Source organism: Zootoca vivipara, chromosome 6, assembly GCF_965207765.1.
Source record: "Zootoca vivipara chromosome 6, rZooViv2.hap1.1, whole genome shotgun sequence".
Classification (NCBI taxonomy): Eukaryota; Metazoa; Chordata; class Lepidosauria; order Squamata; family Lacertidae; genus Zootoca; species Zootoca vivipara.
The window spans coordinates 70868634-70886154 of record NC_142589.1 but is presented as its reverse complement, the minus strand read 5'-3'; the positions used below and the strand labels follow the sequence as shown (position 1 = coordinate 70886154).

The 17521-nt window shown below is 43.0% G+C and overlaps 1 protein-coding gene across 1 annotated transcript; it reads left to right on the top strand.

Annotated features, from left to right (window-relative positions):
• Window positions 1-7522: 7522 nt before the first annotated feature.
• On the top strand, window positions 7523-16840 carry LOC148685419 (uncharacterized). Its single transcript, XM_088671330.1, has 5 exons — window positions 7523-7567; window positions 11139-11334; window positions 14422-14568; window positions 16401-16535; window positions 16752-16840. The coding sequence occupies exons 1-5, from the start codon at window positions 7523-7525 to the stop codon at window positions 16838-16840; spliced, it is 612 nt and encodes a 203-aa protein (XP_088527456.1).
• Window positions 16841-17521: the final 681 nt, after the last annotated feature.

Here is a 17521-nt window from a genome sequence, read left to right as displayed (position 1 = left end):
CCCAAGGCTAAGCATGCCCAAGTCCTTCAAACGTTCCTCATAAGGCTTGTTTTCCAGACACTTCGTTATCCTGGTCACCCTCCTCTGCACATGTCCCTTTCCATCACATATGTGGAGTGCTTTGAAGAACCAGTGCCAGTTTACTATTCTGATGTTGAGCTTTCCTCTCCCTCCCTCCGCAGTTCTCCAAGAGCTGGCCTACTGGTTTCTACAAAAACCTACACTATGGTGTCAGCTGTGTCAACTTCCTGGTGCTTATAATCATAACTGTATCGCCCTACTGGCTGAAGCATCCTTCAGAGGCAGACCATTTTACTACGGGGGTTTGGACTTATTGCTTTCAGAAAAAATGTGCTGTCATTTCTGAAAGTTCAGGTAAGAGACACGACTTGTGTTCACATCGCTTGGTGTCCTTTGCCAAATGAGTTACAGTTAGGGCTGTTGCAGTTATACAACCTGCCTAAATTATGCAATGTGGCAATCCATCCCTAAGGCAGGATTTGAATCCTGGTCTCCACTACACCACACTGGCACTGGCACCAACCCTTTTCTGAGCCAGGCTTCCTTCTAGAGGAGGGATCACTGCTGACATTTTATAATATTTGCTATAGCCCAGGTGTCAGTCAAAGAAAATATGAGGCACCAAAGAAAGGGATATGAGTTACCTTCCAGAATTTGGCCTAACAACTGATCTGTCTTCCTAGCCAATCAGGCTGTAGGTTGTAGCTTTTCAGAACCTGTGTTATCTCACAACTGAGGAAGTGTGTTATCTCACAACTGAGGAATCTCTTCCCATTATCAAACTGCCATCGTGGACTTGAGGTACCCACCTAGGTGAGGTAACACAGGTGCTCACCACGAGATCAGCTTCCAGTTAGTGGAAACTGAGCTGCTTTCTTAGGGGGAAGCTTTTTACTCATAGGTCTGAGCAAAAAGAACCATCTTTCTAGACAAAAGCCTGAACCGAATTAAAAACTAGCCTTGACTAGCCTGGCCAATGGCTGGTGTTCTTGTGGAACTGCAAATGCCCAGGTCAGGGCTATGGGGCTTTGTGGAGTTAACCCAGGTATGGCAAACCTTTGGCTTTCCAGATGTTGCTGAATGACAACTTCCACCATTGTGACAGCGAATTGGGACACCAGCAGCAGCTGGAGGACCACAAACTCCCCCATCCCTGACATAGTTCTTTCCACACTCCCCGTTTTCAGCCTCACAAGGACCCTGTCAAGGGACAATGAGAGAGAGCACTGGCCCAAGGTCACTCAATGAGTTTTCATGGCTGGGTGGAGACTGCAGCCCAGGTCGTAGTCTGAAACTCTTCTCTCTCAGCAGAATGACTCATTATAGTAAGACAACTTTATATGTACTTGTTATTTTCTCTTCCCTTTAGTATATCTATCTGTTGTCCGGGCCATTTTGATAATAGCCATTGGCTGTTGTTTAACTGCCTTGATTACATCATGGAATCTTTTGCCTTGCTGTTTGAAAGAGAATATTGACCAAGCCGTGACGTTGTTTGTGACTAACTTCATTGCAGGTATTATGTATATGCCACACACCTACGAAGGATAGTTGAGTAACAGGATGCCTTTATATTACAGCTGTAGATTTTATTCATTATTGTTGTATTTGCATTCCACCTCTCCTCCAAAGAGCTGAGACCCTCCAAGTGCTCCTATCCTCCAGGGACAGTCCCAGATTTACAGAAGCTGTCTCGGTTTCTGATTTGATCCCAGAATGTCCCACACTTCCTTAGGTTAGGACGTCCTTATTTTCATTGCAGAAATGTTGGAGAGTATGGAGTTATGCAACCCCCAAGCCAAGTAGATAAGTAACTGTACATCCTTTAGAAGACATCTGAAGGCAGCCCTGTATAGGGAAGATTTTTATATATATTTAATGTTTCATTATGTTTTTATATATGTTGAAAGCCACCCAGAGTGGCTGGGGCAACCCAGTCAGATGAGTAGGGTATAAATAATAAAATTATTGTTATTATGGAATAGGACGTCCCTATTTTCATCAGAGAAATGTTGGAGGGTAGGGGAGCTCCTGGTTCTCAACCTCTGCATTTTATTCTCACGGAAACCCTGTGAGGTAGTTTGGGCTGAGAGACAGTGACCTGACCCAAGATCACCCAGTGGCCTTCATGGCTGAGGTAGGATTTGAACCCTTGCCTCTCAGGTCCTAGTCGAGCACTCTAATGACTACACAATATTTCGGGGGACGGGAGGGGTGTGTGCGCACACACATGTACAGTGAGTAAGTGTTTGAGCTTTAAAGACATTTTATTTAGGCTTGGTATTAAACAAAAACAAACAAAGAAATGCCCTGGAGAATCAGTGACAGCGCAGGGGGAGAGGAAAGGAAACGTTACAGTTGATAGAGGACGGTTGAGCCCCAGTAAACAACAGGGTAGCGTCTTCAGATGGTTATTTCAAGAACTTTTCTACACAGGGCAAAGTAGGCTAGATCCTGAGCAAGAATTTTGCTCTGGTGTGCCACCTTTCAGAGGCTGCAGACAGGTGGCGGGCAGGGCCAGGTACAAATGTGGGTGGAGGAAAGGATGTGACGGTTACCTTTGTATGGAAGGCTATATTCCAGCAACAAAGTCAGAGGTTTTGACATACTCACGGTCCTCTCCAGGAAAGTAAGAGCACTATCACAGCTGGATAGGAGCAAGTCATATGGCCCAGGGAGAGCCCTGAGGGCTAGTAGAGAAACTCCAAGGGCTGCATTTGGCTCCTGGACTCGAGGTTCCTCATCCCTGGGTTAGGTTATGCACCATGAAAAAGATCAAGAGGCTGCTTGATGGTATATTGCGTGATACAAGAGCAATGGCTTGCTCTCATGAGAGCAAGGAATCCTTTAATCCCTCCCAGAGGTAAAAGGAAGGGTGCATGTGCCCCTTTTCTCATCCTTGGGAGAGGAGAGATAAGCCACCCTGCTCTGTACACTGCCTTCGCAATCCAGATTGCCCACCTGTGCAATTTAAAAAGAAAAAGCTAAGGACTTAGCCCCATGTTTTGTCTTAGAGCAGGCATAGGCAAACTCAGCCCTCCAGATGTTTTGGGACTACAATTCTCATCATCCCTTACCACTGGTCCTGTTAGCTAGGGATGCTGGGAGTTGTAGTCCCAAAACATCTGGAGGGGCGAGTTTGCCTATGCCTGTCTTAGAGGACAAATGCATGGCAAAAGAGATTGGAGAGAAGATGAATGAGAAGTCTGCTTCTGCGCTTATTGCAAAAGAGCAGATCCCTCCAGTCTGAGCCAATTTTTGTTTTCAGGAATGGTGACCACAGAACTATCCCAATAATACTATCTTTTATTGGGGAGGAGGAGAGGTTTCTGGGGAGCAGGAAAGGAAAGAGGAGAGGCCAGGCGCCATTTCCCATTTCCTCCCTCCTGAAACTTCCCCTATATAATTCATGGAGGGGATTTTTAAAGCCTTGTAATGCTCCCAGCTTCCTCCAACCTGATGCCCCTCAGATGTGTTGGACTACGGATCCTATCATTATCTCCCTGACTATTGGCCATGCTGTCTGGGGCTGATGGGAGTTGTAGTCCAGTGAGATCTGGAGAGCCCTGGGTTGGGGAAGGCTGGGATAAGCTGTTAGGGGATGAAGGAGGACACCACAACCCTAATACTCTCTTCTTTGTCTGCAGCAATCTGCATGCTGACTACTCTAGTGATTATATACACAAAGATCAGAACTTTAATGGATGATACTGTGCCCCTGAGTCTATACCAGGATTTCTTCCTTGGTTGCTTTGTCTTTGTTCTGTTCTTCGCCTTAGGTAAATATACCCTGGCAGGTCAGACAGTGTGGAGTGAGGTGGTGAACTCAATAGCCCGGGCCAACAATCTATAAAGCAGAGCAATGTCTAATTTAAGCTAGAATGCAGAGCTGGGTAGTCAAGCAATGCCAGGTGGACAGGAATGTCAGGGCAAAATTCTGCAAGCTCCACATGCTAATATGCACACAAAGTTAAATTGCCCCAAAACGGGGAGGGAGAGCAGAAATTTTTCAAATTATTTGTTGTGGCTTAAAAAAGATCCACGCCAAAGGATCCCAATAAATAAGGATTATCAGTATAAGGGATAGGCTTTGGGATTTGTGCCTTTGGCACACACAGATGGCATTTAGTCCACATCTGCAGTGTACATTTAAAGCACTTGGGAGAAGCAGTTGTGACTTCTCCAAAAGAACCCTGGGAATTGTCGTTTGTTCAGGTTCCCGGGAGGAGACCCCTGTTCCCCTCACAGAGCTGCAATTCCCAGAATTCCCTGGGATGAAGGATTGGTTGTTAACCCACTCTGGGGAATTGTAGACAGGGATGATGGGAGTGGTAGCTCAGCAACAGCTGGACAGCAAAGGTTTTGCCACACCTGCTTTAAAGGAAGTAGGCAGGTGGTTACAGGCCTCTACTTTTTCTGTTTCTTTTCTAGGTACAGTCAACCTATTGTGGTACAAGCACTTGGTCTCAACCCAGAAAAAGGCAGCCACCCAAATAACCCCTGCAGAAGAAGCACCATTACAACTGCAGAGCAAATAAAGTTCGCTTTGTCCGTCACACCAGCAGATAAGGGGGTCTTGTAATGAGATATTTGCCTGGCTGTGCCCACCATAACAGGCATTCTGCTCTCTGAAACAAGCTCAATGGTCCTGGAGCCTGTTTGGACAATGCACAGTGCTGATGTTTTGGAGATGGGAGATACCTGTTTCTGCAATGTCACTTCTGAAAAGCTGTCTTCTGGAACTACCCTACTCGAACTTCCCCATGGTCTCTTCAGCGATATTTAACAACTAACCATTTCTGCCAGACACAGAACACATCCCTCTCTGAGTCGAGGACAATTGTCTATGTCTCTCCACATTTTGGGGTATATTACTTGCAAAATTCACAATAAATAAATCAGATTTTTTTTTAATTAAAAAAAAATCCTCTCGTCGAATTAATGGTGAGGGACTGTAGCTTAATATGAGACCATCTGTTTGACCTGAAGAAGGTCTTGGACACTCTGAAGAGCTGTTGGTGGTTTGGACAAGACTTTTTTAAAAAAGGAATCCTTGCCTCCAATAGCATCTTTAATGTGGGGTTCATTGGTCATCTCATAGGCACTGATTAAGCACAGGCATTCTACTCTCTGGGGCAAATGTTGGTTCCTGGAGTCCAAATGGACAACAGACATTCATAATCTAAACAGTCATGTCACCTCACCAGGACCTATTTGGGATGCGGAAGGGCGTTTGTGCAATACCAATATGGTCCTACAGGAACGCTTGCATTATTCCAGCTGCTGCTAGGTTATTTTCACATTGCCACTACTGAAAGGCAAATTTGTTTCTTGCTCTGATCTTTTTTCTGTTTCCAAGATAATTCTTAAGTCTCCATCTTAGTTCTACTTAACACCTATAGCTATAGATAGAGATTAATGCATTTTCCTCAGTCATTCACAGGGCTGGCCCCAGGCATTTTGCTGCCTGAGGCAAAGGGCAAAATGAGACTGGTCTCCAAATCCACGTGCAAAAGCTAACTGACAGCTGGCTCTTACATCAACACCAGCAACAGGGCAGTGTCTTCCATTGTACTCGAGGGTACCAGGCAATCTTGAGTCAACATGATTGCTGATGGATTTATTTTCTGGAAACAATTATCATGGAAATTTACTGCTAAATTAGTGCTAAACATCTGCTAGATTCCGCTAAATCTGGCTTTTATGTTGTGTGAAAGATCACTTAAAATGCAAAAATTAACATGATAAGGAAATACTGGGAACAGGAAAAGAAGTGTCATCTGAGTATAGTCTTTGGGTTGCACCTGATGCAATGCTAGTTTGGTCATCTTATTTTTTTGCTGTCCATTTCACCATCTTCATATAGTTTAAAACCAATAGTTTTAAAGCCCACTCCACTTTTGTTGGAACAAAATTCTGGCTGCAGTGGTAGCATACATAAACAATATAACCAACTTTTTAAGGACCATACCTTTCTTTCAACAAGGGGTTTCACTGCTTGGCTATCACTCCATGCCCTGCTTCTCAAGCAGCAATTCAGAGTGGTTTTCAAAAATCCCAGTTGTTTCGCTGTAGCCGTGAATTTACATGCCACATACAGTGGTACCTCTACTTACGAATTTAATGCGTTCCGAACGCACATTTGTAAGTCGAAAAAAATTGTAAGTCGAATCCCATAGGAATGCATTGGGAGAAAAAATTCATAAGTCTTCTACAAATTCGTAAGTAGAAAAAATCCTATCGAAACCGCATCCAAGATGGCGGACAGAGCTCCATTCGTAAGTAGAAACATTCGTAAGTAGAGTTATTCGTAAGTAGAGGTACCACTGTATCTGAATGTCAGTTTAAGGCAAGTGATTTGGAATTGGTAAAAGGGTGAAATTAGGCCAACTGCTAGGTTTAATTTTGCTCACAGGGGAAGGTTTCTAAGGCATGCACCAGGGATATCTGGCAGCCATATTAATCATATAGTGGGTTGGTTCTAAGCACACTGAGTTTAAATAACCATCATAATCCAAACTCATGCAAACCTTATGTTTTTAATTTCCCAGATTGGACGTTTACACGGAAACTGACATTCCAAGGCTGTGCAACTGAAGACATGTGTGACTTTCAAGGAAAACTTTTAAAATATAAAATAATTATATCAAATGCATATGAAGCCAAATGCTATGATCCTGAGAACTCCTCAAAGCAGAATGGCCATGAAGGGTAGATAGAGGAAAGGAAAATTCTCCCCCTTTTGAATTCCATGGGAGAATATTGGAGCCTAGTGATATGAGTAGATGCTCTTGCCTCCTGGGCTTTCTTTTTCACAATTGGTGGAATTCATGATCAAAATAAACTGTTTTTCCACATAACATCTGCATTAATATATCTGTGTGTTTTATAGATGTAGAATGTGTGGAGTGAAGAGAATGGGTATTTGATGGTCAATTCAGTTCCATCCAAGTTGTTGTTGTTGTTGCAACCATCTTGGCCATTTCAACCATTGTCCAATGTTCAGTGCATACCACGGTGTCCCAATCCCTGTCCAATTCCCTTGAGCTCTATCTAGCTTGGCTACTTAAGCAGTCACCTGTGACATACCTTGATTCTTTAGCTGTCCTTTGATTTGGGTCATGAAAGTTTTTTTATTGTGTGTGGGGTTTTTAATGCTTCTGTGAACCAAGTTATAGGAAAGGCAGCAATAGTAGTTCATAGTCAGTATATAGCAGGCATCCCCAAACTTCGGCCCTCCAGATGTTTTGGACTACAATTCCCATCATCCCTGACCACTGGTCCTGTTAGCTAGGGATCATGGGAGTTATAGGCCAAAACATCTGGAGGGCTGCAGTTTGGGGATGCCTGGTATATAGCTTTGTCCACCAAGGACCCAGTAACTTCCCAAAGTCCCTTGGACATTGAGGTAATACAGAGATGGCATAGAGTTGCATAGCAATGGTCCATATTGCTTCTGAATAGAACCAATGTGTTGCAGAGCTTTTAGTTAGAGGGAGCCATGCCACCTCTTGTGGTGGGGCTGTCCAAGAGTAGAACTTTTGAGGTGAGTAGAAATACATTCAGAAATGTATTATGTTGTGTATATAAGGTTGTATGGGAAAAATCAACCCCCATCAATTTGTTAGTTTTACAAAAGTTGTTGTAGGGTTAACCAGAGTTACCGTAGATGACATTACATACAATTTGAAAGGTTTTAGGATCCTGTATCATATATACACATATATTCACATATCAGCCTGAGAGTTTATCAGTTTAGCGGAAACTTGAAATCAGTGGAACAGATGCAGGTCATTATTTTTAGAAAGATGGTTAAGGAAATGGTGAGAGTTGAGTACTGGGTCCATTCATCATTCCTCCCAAGCCTCCTCCTCCCCCCCCCCCCGTCACATCCCTGCTGTTTGTGGTCCTGAAAACAGTACAGAGCAAATTTTGATTCATGCATCTTTTATCCTTCCCAAAATGTGGGTCACTCAAGAAGTGTACCTGTGTTTAGTGCACTGTGTGTCCTTTGACAGTGCAGTGGGGTTGCTGCCCAGGTGTGGCACAGGAACCCAGATGGGCTGTAGAATAATTGTTGTGCAAGATTGTTGTAGAATAATTTAAGGGCCATATTTCCACTTTTAGTCAGAGTACTATTAAGTGGCTGAATTTTGGGAAATAGTCTTTCAGTAAATTAATTCAGTTGCTACGCAGGATCTCTTGCCAGTACCTTCTCTAGCACTGAGAACAGTCAGGGACGCTCACTGTACTCTTCTCAGCACCTCCTAGAAACATGCTTGCTTAGACAAGCCTACTCAGATGCTTAGAAAGTTGTTGCCATTTTAATCTGTTTTTAGTATTTTAGCTCTTGTATTTAAACCCTGTTTAAAAGTTATAGCTTTCTAGGTTCTTTTCCTTCTTAGGTTGTGGTCAAAGCAATAAAATGTCCTTCACTATTCAGCCCCTCAAGTCTGTTATGGAAAGAAATTGATGTGTCCACTCTGATGCATTGAAGGCTGTCATGCTGGTGATGAGATGGGCTGTAGGTCTTAACATTTGGTCTCCTGTAAAACATCCTTTGAAAAGAGGCCTGCAAGGGGTTGGGGACTGAAGACCCAATAAGTTAAAAAAGGAAGGAGTAAGATAATAAATAGCCAAGAAAGGAGAGAATATCCTTTAAATTTCATCCTGGGAAGCTGTAAACACTACAAAATCTTAGAGTTAAACAATTTATTTATTTCAATATTATTGTCACCTTTCCATATAATTACTACTGTTATTTTATGCTCAGTTTGTTTAATTTTGTTCCCTTAGTTTGGCTGCAGAAGGAAGGAAAAGCGTTGTGTTAAATTAGGCACAACTGACAAGTTCTTAAACACTTTGCTTATGTGGGCCTGAGTATTTTCAGAGGTTCACATATCCTGTTTGAAAAGCAAAATTATTTCCTGTGAAAATATATCAGGATATGCTGTTCCAATGTATAGGTGTCTACACACAAAGCAAAACATATGATAAAATGCATTAAATCATTTAAAAAGGCAAAACAAAACAATTCTAAATACAACTACTCAGAGACAAAGGCAGAGTAGGAAAATTCTGAAATTAACCTGTGGAAAAATCTTGTACTTAACCCCATTGTTTCCCTTAAGTAGCCTCTGGGGCAAAGATTTATGGCTTGAATAAATTTCCCTTTGCAGGGCATAGCTTTATCTACAGGAGATTGGGGTATTTTTAAATTTTAATTAATTTTAATTACAATTTTAATTAGTTTTCAAATAATTCTCAGATGTTATTTTGATATCACTTTGAGGAATATTTGGAATTTGTGAACCCAGACTACTTTTCTAAGACCTATTAAAATGAATGGACCTGACTAGGCACATTCATTTCAACCAGTCTATTCTGAATAGAACTTAGTTGGAGACAACCCTCTGTTCATGGAAGGAGGGAAAATTCCATGACAGTTGAAAAGCAAGACTCTCAGAAGCTGGGTGACCATTCTCTTTTGTTTTGTTTTTTTTGGGTTGCAACAGAGAGGAGCAACAACAATGAAGAGGGTATGGTGCATGCCTGGAATGTGGGATAGTCAAAGCTTTTATGTTTCAAGTTGAATTATGGGGACCCCAAAAAGCAAGAGTGATGGCCCTTGTGACTCCTTTTCTCTACTTACTGAGTCCCTAAGCCACAATGAAATTAGACATATCCAGAAGAAGAACATCAATAATAGAAATAATACAGTAGAAATGCAAATAGTATTCCTCTCTACCCCACACAGTAGGGCCCAAGACAATTTGTAAACAATATTGAAAACCTCCTTCAAATATTCCTCCCTTCAGTTGAAAGAAGGGATGCATTAGAACCTTTGATATGCTTTTAAAAAGGCAACAGATGATCAGGCACAAATAATCAGCAGGGGAAAAAGAGTTTTCCATGGAGGGCTCTGCTAAACCTATGATGGACCTGGGGTAGCTCAGTTGGTAGAACATGAGACTCTCAATCTCAGGGTGATGGGTTCGAGCCCCACATTGGGCAAAAGATTCCTGTATTGCAGAGGGTTGAATTAGATGACACTCAGCTCTGCAATTCTGTGATTCTATGCTTGCCAACTTAAGGTACAATGGTATGAGTCCCACACTGCAGGGGAAGTCTGGCCCCTGTTTTGAGATGGAATTGAATATATAGATAGCCAAGGCAATGTTGTTCAAGGACTTGAGGACCAAGACCAGTCTTTAGCCCCGAGTCTAAACTTGAGGGTTGCCAAGAATTGATGGTTCCATTTTGTGTCCCTGAATGCATAATGGTTCGGAAGACAATACTATGCTAAAGCTTGACTAAAGGATGCTGGGAAATGCATGGCCCCTATGGAAAATAGAAGGTTCAGGTCTATTTCATTGGTCAGACCTGCCTTGTGGCACATCTGCCTTCTCGGTGTTAATCCTGCTGCAGTTACAACTGACCTGGTTGCTGCTGTTGTGCAATTTTGGGGAGGAAAGGGCAGAGGATTGTAAGCTTATGTATCCCAAACTTCTCCTTTGTTTACCCCGTGACCTTCGCATTTGGAAATTATGAAACAGGGGAGGACTCTTGGGAGACTTAGAACAGATAAAATAAAGTCCTTTGACATGTAGCACATACTTCATTGCACTCACCTTCTTGGGAGGCAGTGATAGCCACCCACTTAGATGGCCTTAAAAGAAGATTGGAGAAATTCACAGACATAAAAGCTAGGAGTGGCTATGCTCTGCCTTCAGAGTCAGAGGCAGTAATGCTTCTGGGTACCAGTTGCTGGAAACTGCGGGAAGGGAGAATTGTCTTGGGCTCCTGTCCTGCTTGAGGGTTTCCCACAGGCATCTGGTTGGTCCCTGTGGCCCCAGAGAGTGGGAACCAGCATAGAAAAGGACTTCTTTCCAGTTGAGTTTTTTCAGGTTGTGGCACAGTGAGGAGGGCCTCTATAGATTATCTTAGTAGCCAAGGCATGCCCTGTCACCAGAAGCCACATAGCTGGAGGCCATGGTGACATTGGGGTTGAACAGACCACCGAGCTGGCAAATTATCCCCTCCAGCACACCCCTCATACCTGGATTCCAAGTATCATTCTTAGGGCTTCTGAATGTTGGTCTTTCCTCTTTCTGCAGATCCTTGCTAAAGTCCGGCAAATGCCTTTTGTCAGAAAAACATACAGCGCCATGTGCTGCGTCAATATCATCTTGCTCATCATCTGCATAGCATCTCCCAACTGGCTGGTCCATCACTGTGTGGGATCCAATGTCAATTTGGGGTTGTGGCTGTTTTGCTTTGAGAAGAGCTGTGTACCACACCCTTACAGCATCGGTTAGGAGGCATAACTGGTTTACTGTTCTTTCTTGGGTTAAGGGTCATGGGCCAAACGGACTTCCGGGTAGGAGTTTTATTTCCATGCAGTGGAGGCTAGGATGAGTTGACTTGAATGATGGCCTTACCTCTTAGGTACCCACTCAGTAGCTTTTGTCTGTAGAATTGGCATTTTTTTAGACCTCAGCTATACACCCAAAGCAATATAAGACCACTTTAAACAATCATGGCTTCCCAAACATAATTTTGGCAACTATAGTGTGTTAAGTGTGCTGAGAGTTGCTAAGAGTCCCCGTTTCCCTGCACAGAACTACAATTTCCAGAGTTTCTTGGGGAGAGAGGTTGACTGTTAAGCCACTTTGAGAATTGTAGCTCTGGGGCAGAGGGAGATAGAGGTCTCCTAATAACTCACAGCTCCCTTAACGAACTGCAGTTTCCATGATTCTTTGGAGGAAGATATGACTGTTTAAAGTGGTATGATATTGTTTTAAATGTTCAGGGCAGATGGAGTTATAGTGTGACAGCATCTATGCTTCTAGTTACAGGTAGGTAGCCGTGTTGGTCTGAGTCGAAGCAAAATAAAAAAATTCCTTCAGTAGCACCTTAAAGACCAACTAAGTTTTTATTTTGGAAATAAAAACAAAATAAAAACTTAGTTGGTCTTTAAGGTGCTACTGAAGGAATTTTTTTTATTTAGCATCTATGCTCTGGAACTTAATATTAGACCAACACCTTGGTTGTAGCTAATTCGTGTTTACTCAGAGTAGATTCACTGAAATTAATGGCCATAGCTAACTTAGGTCCATTACTTTTAATGGGTATAGTATAAGTAAAAGTTAGTGGAGAACCGGCCCGTTGTTTTCAACATTTGCAATTTCTGTTTGTTTTGCACATTTGTTTGTAAAACTGTTGGTTTTATCTAACTGTTGGTTTTGGTGATGTTGTTATGTCTTCTTGCTTTTTAAACTCTGTTGATTTTAGGGGTTATTTTCTTATGTTTTATGTTATTTAATGTAAACTACTACTACTACTACTACTACTACTACTACTACTTATTATTATTATTATTATTATTATTATTATTATTATTATTAAAAAATACATAATTTATACAGCAGCTCTGCACTGTAGTTCACTGTTACTAATAGAGGTCAGAGACGAAGCTGTGGCTGGTTTGGAGTCCAAGCCCCCCCCCCCCAAAAAACCCTCCACACCTCTTAGATTTCAATAATCTCATTGGTTTGCCCCCTCAGCCTTCCTACCAAAGCAAACAGAGATCTAATTTGTTATAAGAATGAATGTACAATGCATACACAAATGTCCTTTTTTCCCATCGTTAAACAATGCAGAGCCAGAAATCCTTGTCGCTGTGTTTGAAATCTCTCAGAGTTCTGCTCTGGTAGATTTGATCTGCTGTCTGCTCACTCGATATTGAACCTTTACTAGCCATTTTCCTCTTTAAGAGAGGGCCAACAAAGGGAAGAAGCTATCGCCCTCATGCCCTGCTTCTGGGCTCCCTGGAATCATCCACTCCGTCCTGCAATCTCAGTGGTTTGGAGGACTTGGATATGCAGTTGCCAAACACAGCTCACATGAACACCTTCTATTTAACTGTCCTGCCTGCTCAATAATTACGCCGGTCAGAAGCAACCACTAAACAGCACCGGTTCCCTTGGATTCTCAGTAAATGGAAGGCAACAAAGGAGCAGAAGCAAACTTTATTAACTACTATAATACTAAGCGTAGAAACAGCAACAGGCGCTAGTATACAAAGCAAAGATAATTAAAGGGCATAAAAGAATACTTAAAGGTAAGCTGTGAAGCTAGCTCAGCCACCCATCGTTCCTGCCATGGGAGACCCCAATTACAACGGCTGATGGCACCCCTGGCACTGGCCAGTCTGATGTGCCAGGGCAGAGCTCCTGGAAATCCCAAGGCCAAAGTCTCATTGAATTGCTGGAGCTGTAATCTTGACAAAGGGCCCTTACATAATATCTGTAAGGGCTCTGTGCCAAGATTACATCATTTCTGATACAGGTGATCATGATAATAATTTATTATTTATACCCCACCCATCTAGCTGGATTTCCCCAGCCACTCTGGGCGGCTCCCAACAGAATATTAAACAGAATAAAACTTCAAAAATTAAAAACTTCCCCAAACAGGATTGCCTTCAGATGTCTTCTAAAATTCAGATAGTGGTTTGTTTCCTTGACATCTGAAGGGAGAGTGTTCCACAGGGCAGGCGCCACCACCGAGAAGGCCCTCTGCCTGGTTCCCTGTAACCTCACTTCTCACAGTGAGGGAACCACCAGAAGGCCCTTGGCGCTGGACCTCAGTGCCCAGGCTGAACAATGGGTCTGGAGATGATCCTTCAAGTATACAGGGCCCAGGCCATTTAGGGCTTTAAAGGTCAGCACCAACACTTTGAATTGTGCTCGGAAACGTATTGGGAGCCATTGTAGGTCTTTCAGGATCAGTGTTATATGGTCTCGGCAGCCGCTCCCAGTCACCAGTCTAGCTGCCGCATTCTGGATTAGTTGCAGTTTGCGGGTCACCTTCAAAGGTAGCCTCACATAGAGCACATTGCAGTAGTCCAAGCGGGAGATAACCAGAGCATGCACCACTCCGGCGAGACAGTTTGCGGGCAGGTAGGGCCTCAGCCAGAGTTGAGACAAAGTTCATCATTGAAGTGGACTGTTTCACTCCCTTCTTTCTCATGCTCCATTTCTCTGCGGCTGGCCAGGGCAATACATTGTGCTGGCTATACATGGATCAAAGCACGTACCTAAGAATAACAGTTAAATTGAAACAGGAGCACCACCTGCACTGCCTGTTCCCTGGCACTACATTAACTTAACATGCAATTGCCACCCTGGCTGCATGTGGATCCTCCCATTCATATATACACTGACTAGGGATGCACTGCAAATCCGATCTTAGAAGCACTTCCATAACGCCACGAATGCAGGTAGGTAGCCGTGTTGGTCTGAGTCGAAGCAAAATTAAAAAATTCCTTCAGTAGCACCTTCAGTAGCCACAAATGCAGTTACAATGGAACTGTTTTTTTCTTCTTCTTTTTCCTAGCGAGTCTGCAGGCTGTCCGAAGCCTTGTGGTAATAGCCCTCATTTTTACTTGCCTTGCCTTGCTGTGCGGACAGAACTTTTTAAGTCGCATCACAAAGAGGGAGATTCCCGACCGTATGATTTCTTCCATTGCTAACTACTGCGCAGGTATCGTGCCAGGGCACTTCATCATCTAGCATAATAGTGAGTTTAGTTCTCCACGTGTTTCTCCACGTGGAGCAGAAACAGTGCCAGCCATGGGCAAGAGTGGAGTTAGCAGCATGCTCAGAGGAACTCTGAGTTCTCTGGGAAGAGGGGCCTGACTGTTTGCATGTTCTGGGCATTGTAGCTCTGTGAAAGGAATAGGGAGTTTCCTAGCAACTCTCAGCACTACAGTTCCCAGGGTCCTTTGGGGGAAGCCATGACTGTTGAAAATGGCATGATGTAGCAGCGGGTTGCCAATCTTTTTTGGACCAGAGGGCAATATTGAGAGTGCTGAGGGTTCCAGTCACAAAATGGCTGCCATGGAGGGAACATGGTGTAAGACAAAATGGCAGCTGTGGGCAGCATGGCATAACATTAGAGAGAGTACATTGTTAGAGAGAGTACATTAGAGAGATTTCATTGTTCCTGCCCCTGGTTAACCCCATACTAACAATAGAAAGTCTGCTGAAGCTCTGATACAGCTCTGAATGGGACAAGAACTCTGTTTTCCTTAATGCCAATCCTGTACCTACTTATCTGGAAGAAAGCCCCATTAAACACAAAGAGACCTACTTCAGAAATAGGCATGTGTGACTGGACATTATTAATGAGTGCCTGGACATCAGCTCCTGCAAAGCAGGAAACATGCCCAAGTCTCTTTCTCAAGTTTTCATATTTAATTTTTTGGATTGTTTTTTTTTGGGGGGGCAGCATTCTTTAACATCCACACACAATTATTGTTGAGTGGTATTTGAAGATAATAACCTTTAGCAAGTACCCATTCTCAGACAAATGCATCACAGGAAAGATGCCTGCTGGTTGCAAGGGACAACGAAAGGGCAAAATGCAGAGATTCTAAGGACTACTTGAAAATAAGACAAAAGCATGAGAAGGGCTAGCTCTTTAGGACTCTAATGGGAATCAGAAGCTCTTTAGGACTCCAGGGATTCCTGTTGCCTGGTGTCCAAACAACCTACTTGTCAATCACAGCTCTGTCTTCACTCATTGGCTAAAAACACTGACAGGCGAGAACCAGGCTGGCTCATTTCACAGAAATTGCTTAGAAGGCTGCCTGCACATTTTGCTTTATAACTTTCTTTCTAGGAGAGCTAGAGATGTACTCATTTTTTTAATGAAAGCTCAGAATCTGGGGCATTTGCCTAGGAGCAGTAGTGAAAACCTTCCTGGGCACTGTGGCACATATGGGCTTGGTGGCCCCTGCGGCACAGCTTTAAATGCATAGTGCTGGTGGGACCTTAGATTCAGCTTCCAGTAAGGATTGTGTGTCGGGGGGGATTTGTTTAGCTCACATTCTAATGCAATGGTCTCAAATCAGCATACAAACCAAAACATACCTCTATTTTGAAATTTGACCTTCTCTGAATTTTGCAATTTTGAATGGTGGTTGGCCTCCAACCAAGGAATGATTACAAATACGTGCATATTACTGAAAAGAGCATAAAGAAACGCATTTGACTTGTGGGGTTGGTGAGGGTAAATTGCTTGCAAAAATGCTTATACTAGGCAAAACTGTGTAAGAAAGTGCACCTATTTTTGAAAATGTGCACAAAAACACATACAAATTTCTACTTCAAAGAAAGGAATTGCAATGGGTTAAACCAAACTGTAATTGACAGGTCCATCCACACCGAGTTGTCAGTCTCATAGGGCTTGGTATGTGCCATGTGGGGGGTTGGAGCTAGAGTGGAAGAGTCACCATTTTGTCCTTTGTCCTTTCAGGCAGCAAAATGTCTTGGGACATCCCTGTCTAATAAGATTTTCTTGCTTGCTTGCAGGACTCTGCACTATCAGTTCTCTAATGACTGTGTTGTTTGAGGTCCGTAATGTCATAGATGCAGATGTTATACACCTGGCACCAGACTGGGCTTTCTGCATAGCTTGTGTCTCCTTCTGTCTCAGCTTAGTGTTGGGTGAGTGCATCCTATTCTGAGTCAGGTAACAATCTTGGTAAACTGGGGTCAGCTTCGTTTTCTCTCATATATATATCTATATATCTATATCTATGAGAAAATGAGCTTCAATTTCATATAAAAGCTTCATTTTCTCACACTTCCAGAGTTAGTCTTCTCATTTCCCAATTTCTTCTTGTTTTCCAAGGTCTTCTCATTTCCCAATTTCTTTTCCAGGTACACAAAGCCTGCTATGGGACAGGAAGTTCCACAAAAAAGTAAAACCATCCCAAGAGGAAGAGCCACCAACATCCAGTCACCCTTAAGTGTAGCCCACGGCCTATGACATCTGTCACAGGTGTTCCCCAGTCAGGTGGGGCCTTGAAACCTGACTGGCCAATGGGTGTTCTGTTTGGTGATGTCACTTAACCAAGAACCATTTGGAATAAGCCTGGATTGCAGAAAAGATGCCCACTTACATCTCTGCGACATCACTTTTGAGAAGCCTTCTTACCCAAGTGCCCTGCTGGAACCATTAAAATGATCTCATCCATTACCGAGATACCTTTTATTCAGCAATTGTTTCTGCCTCGGGTGGAATATCCCTCTTGCTTTCCAAGACTGCCCCATTTCCTCACTTGCTTCTAATTGTTGCTGCTGTTGTTTTTATTACAATATGTGTATATCTTGTTAGGACTGGGCATGTCTCAGTCAGATGTGATACTATGGACAAACACTTAATTATTAAATGTCTTATAGCAACTTTCGCTTCTCATAATATTACTGGAAATTCACGAATCTCTTGAAATCAGGACCGGTCCTACTGTTAGGAAGAGTGAAGAGGCTCCCTCAGGCCTCATATACTAAGGAAAAGGGAGCAACTGTGATGGGGTGGAGGACAGAGCCAGTTGTGCTTATGGAGGGATAGGGGAGGAAAATGATTTTGTTTGTATTTTTATCAGAAACTATCGAATTCACACTTCTCATACCAATATGCAAAGTGAAAT

Coding starts and splice junctions, on each gene's coding strand:
- LOC148685419 (XM_088671330.1), top strand. CDS start 7,523: ATGCCACCTCTTGTGGTGGGGCTGTCCAAGAGTAGAACTTTTGAG. Junction 7,568..11,138: donor CCAAGAGTAGAACTTTTGAG/GTGAGTAGAAAT, acceptor CTCTTTCTGCAG/ATCCTTGCTAAAGTCCGGCA. Junction 14,569..16,400: donor CATTGCTAACTACTGCGCAG/GTATCGTGCCAG, acceptor GCTTGCTTGCAG/GACTCTGCACTATCAGTTCT.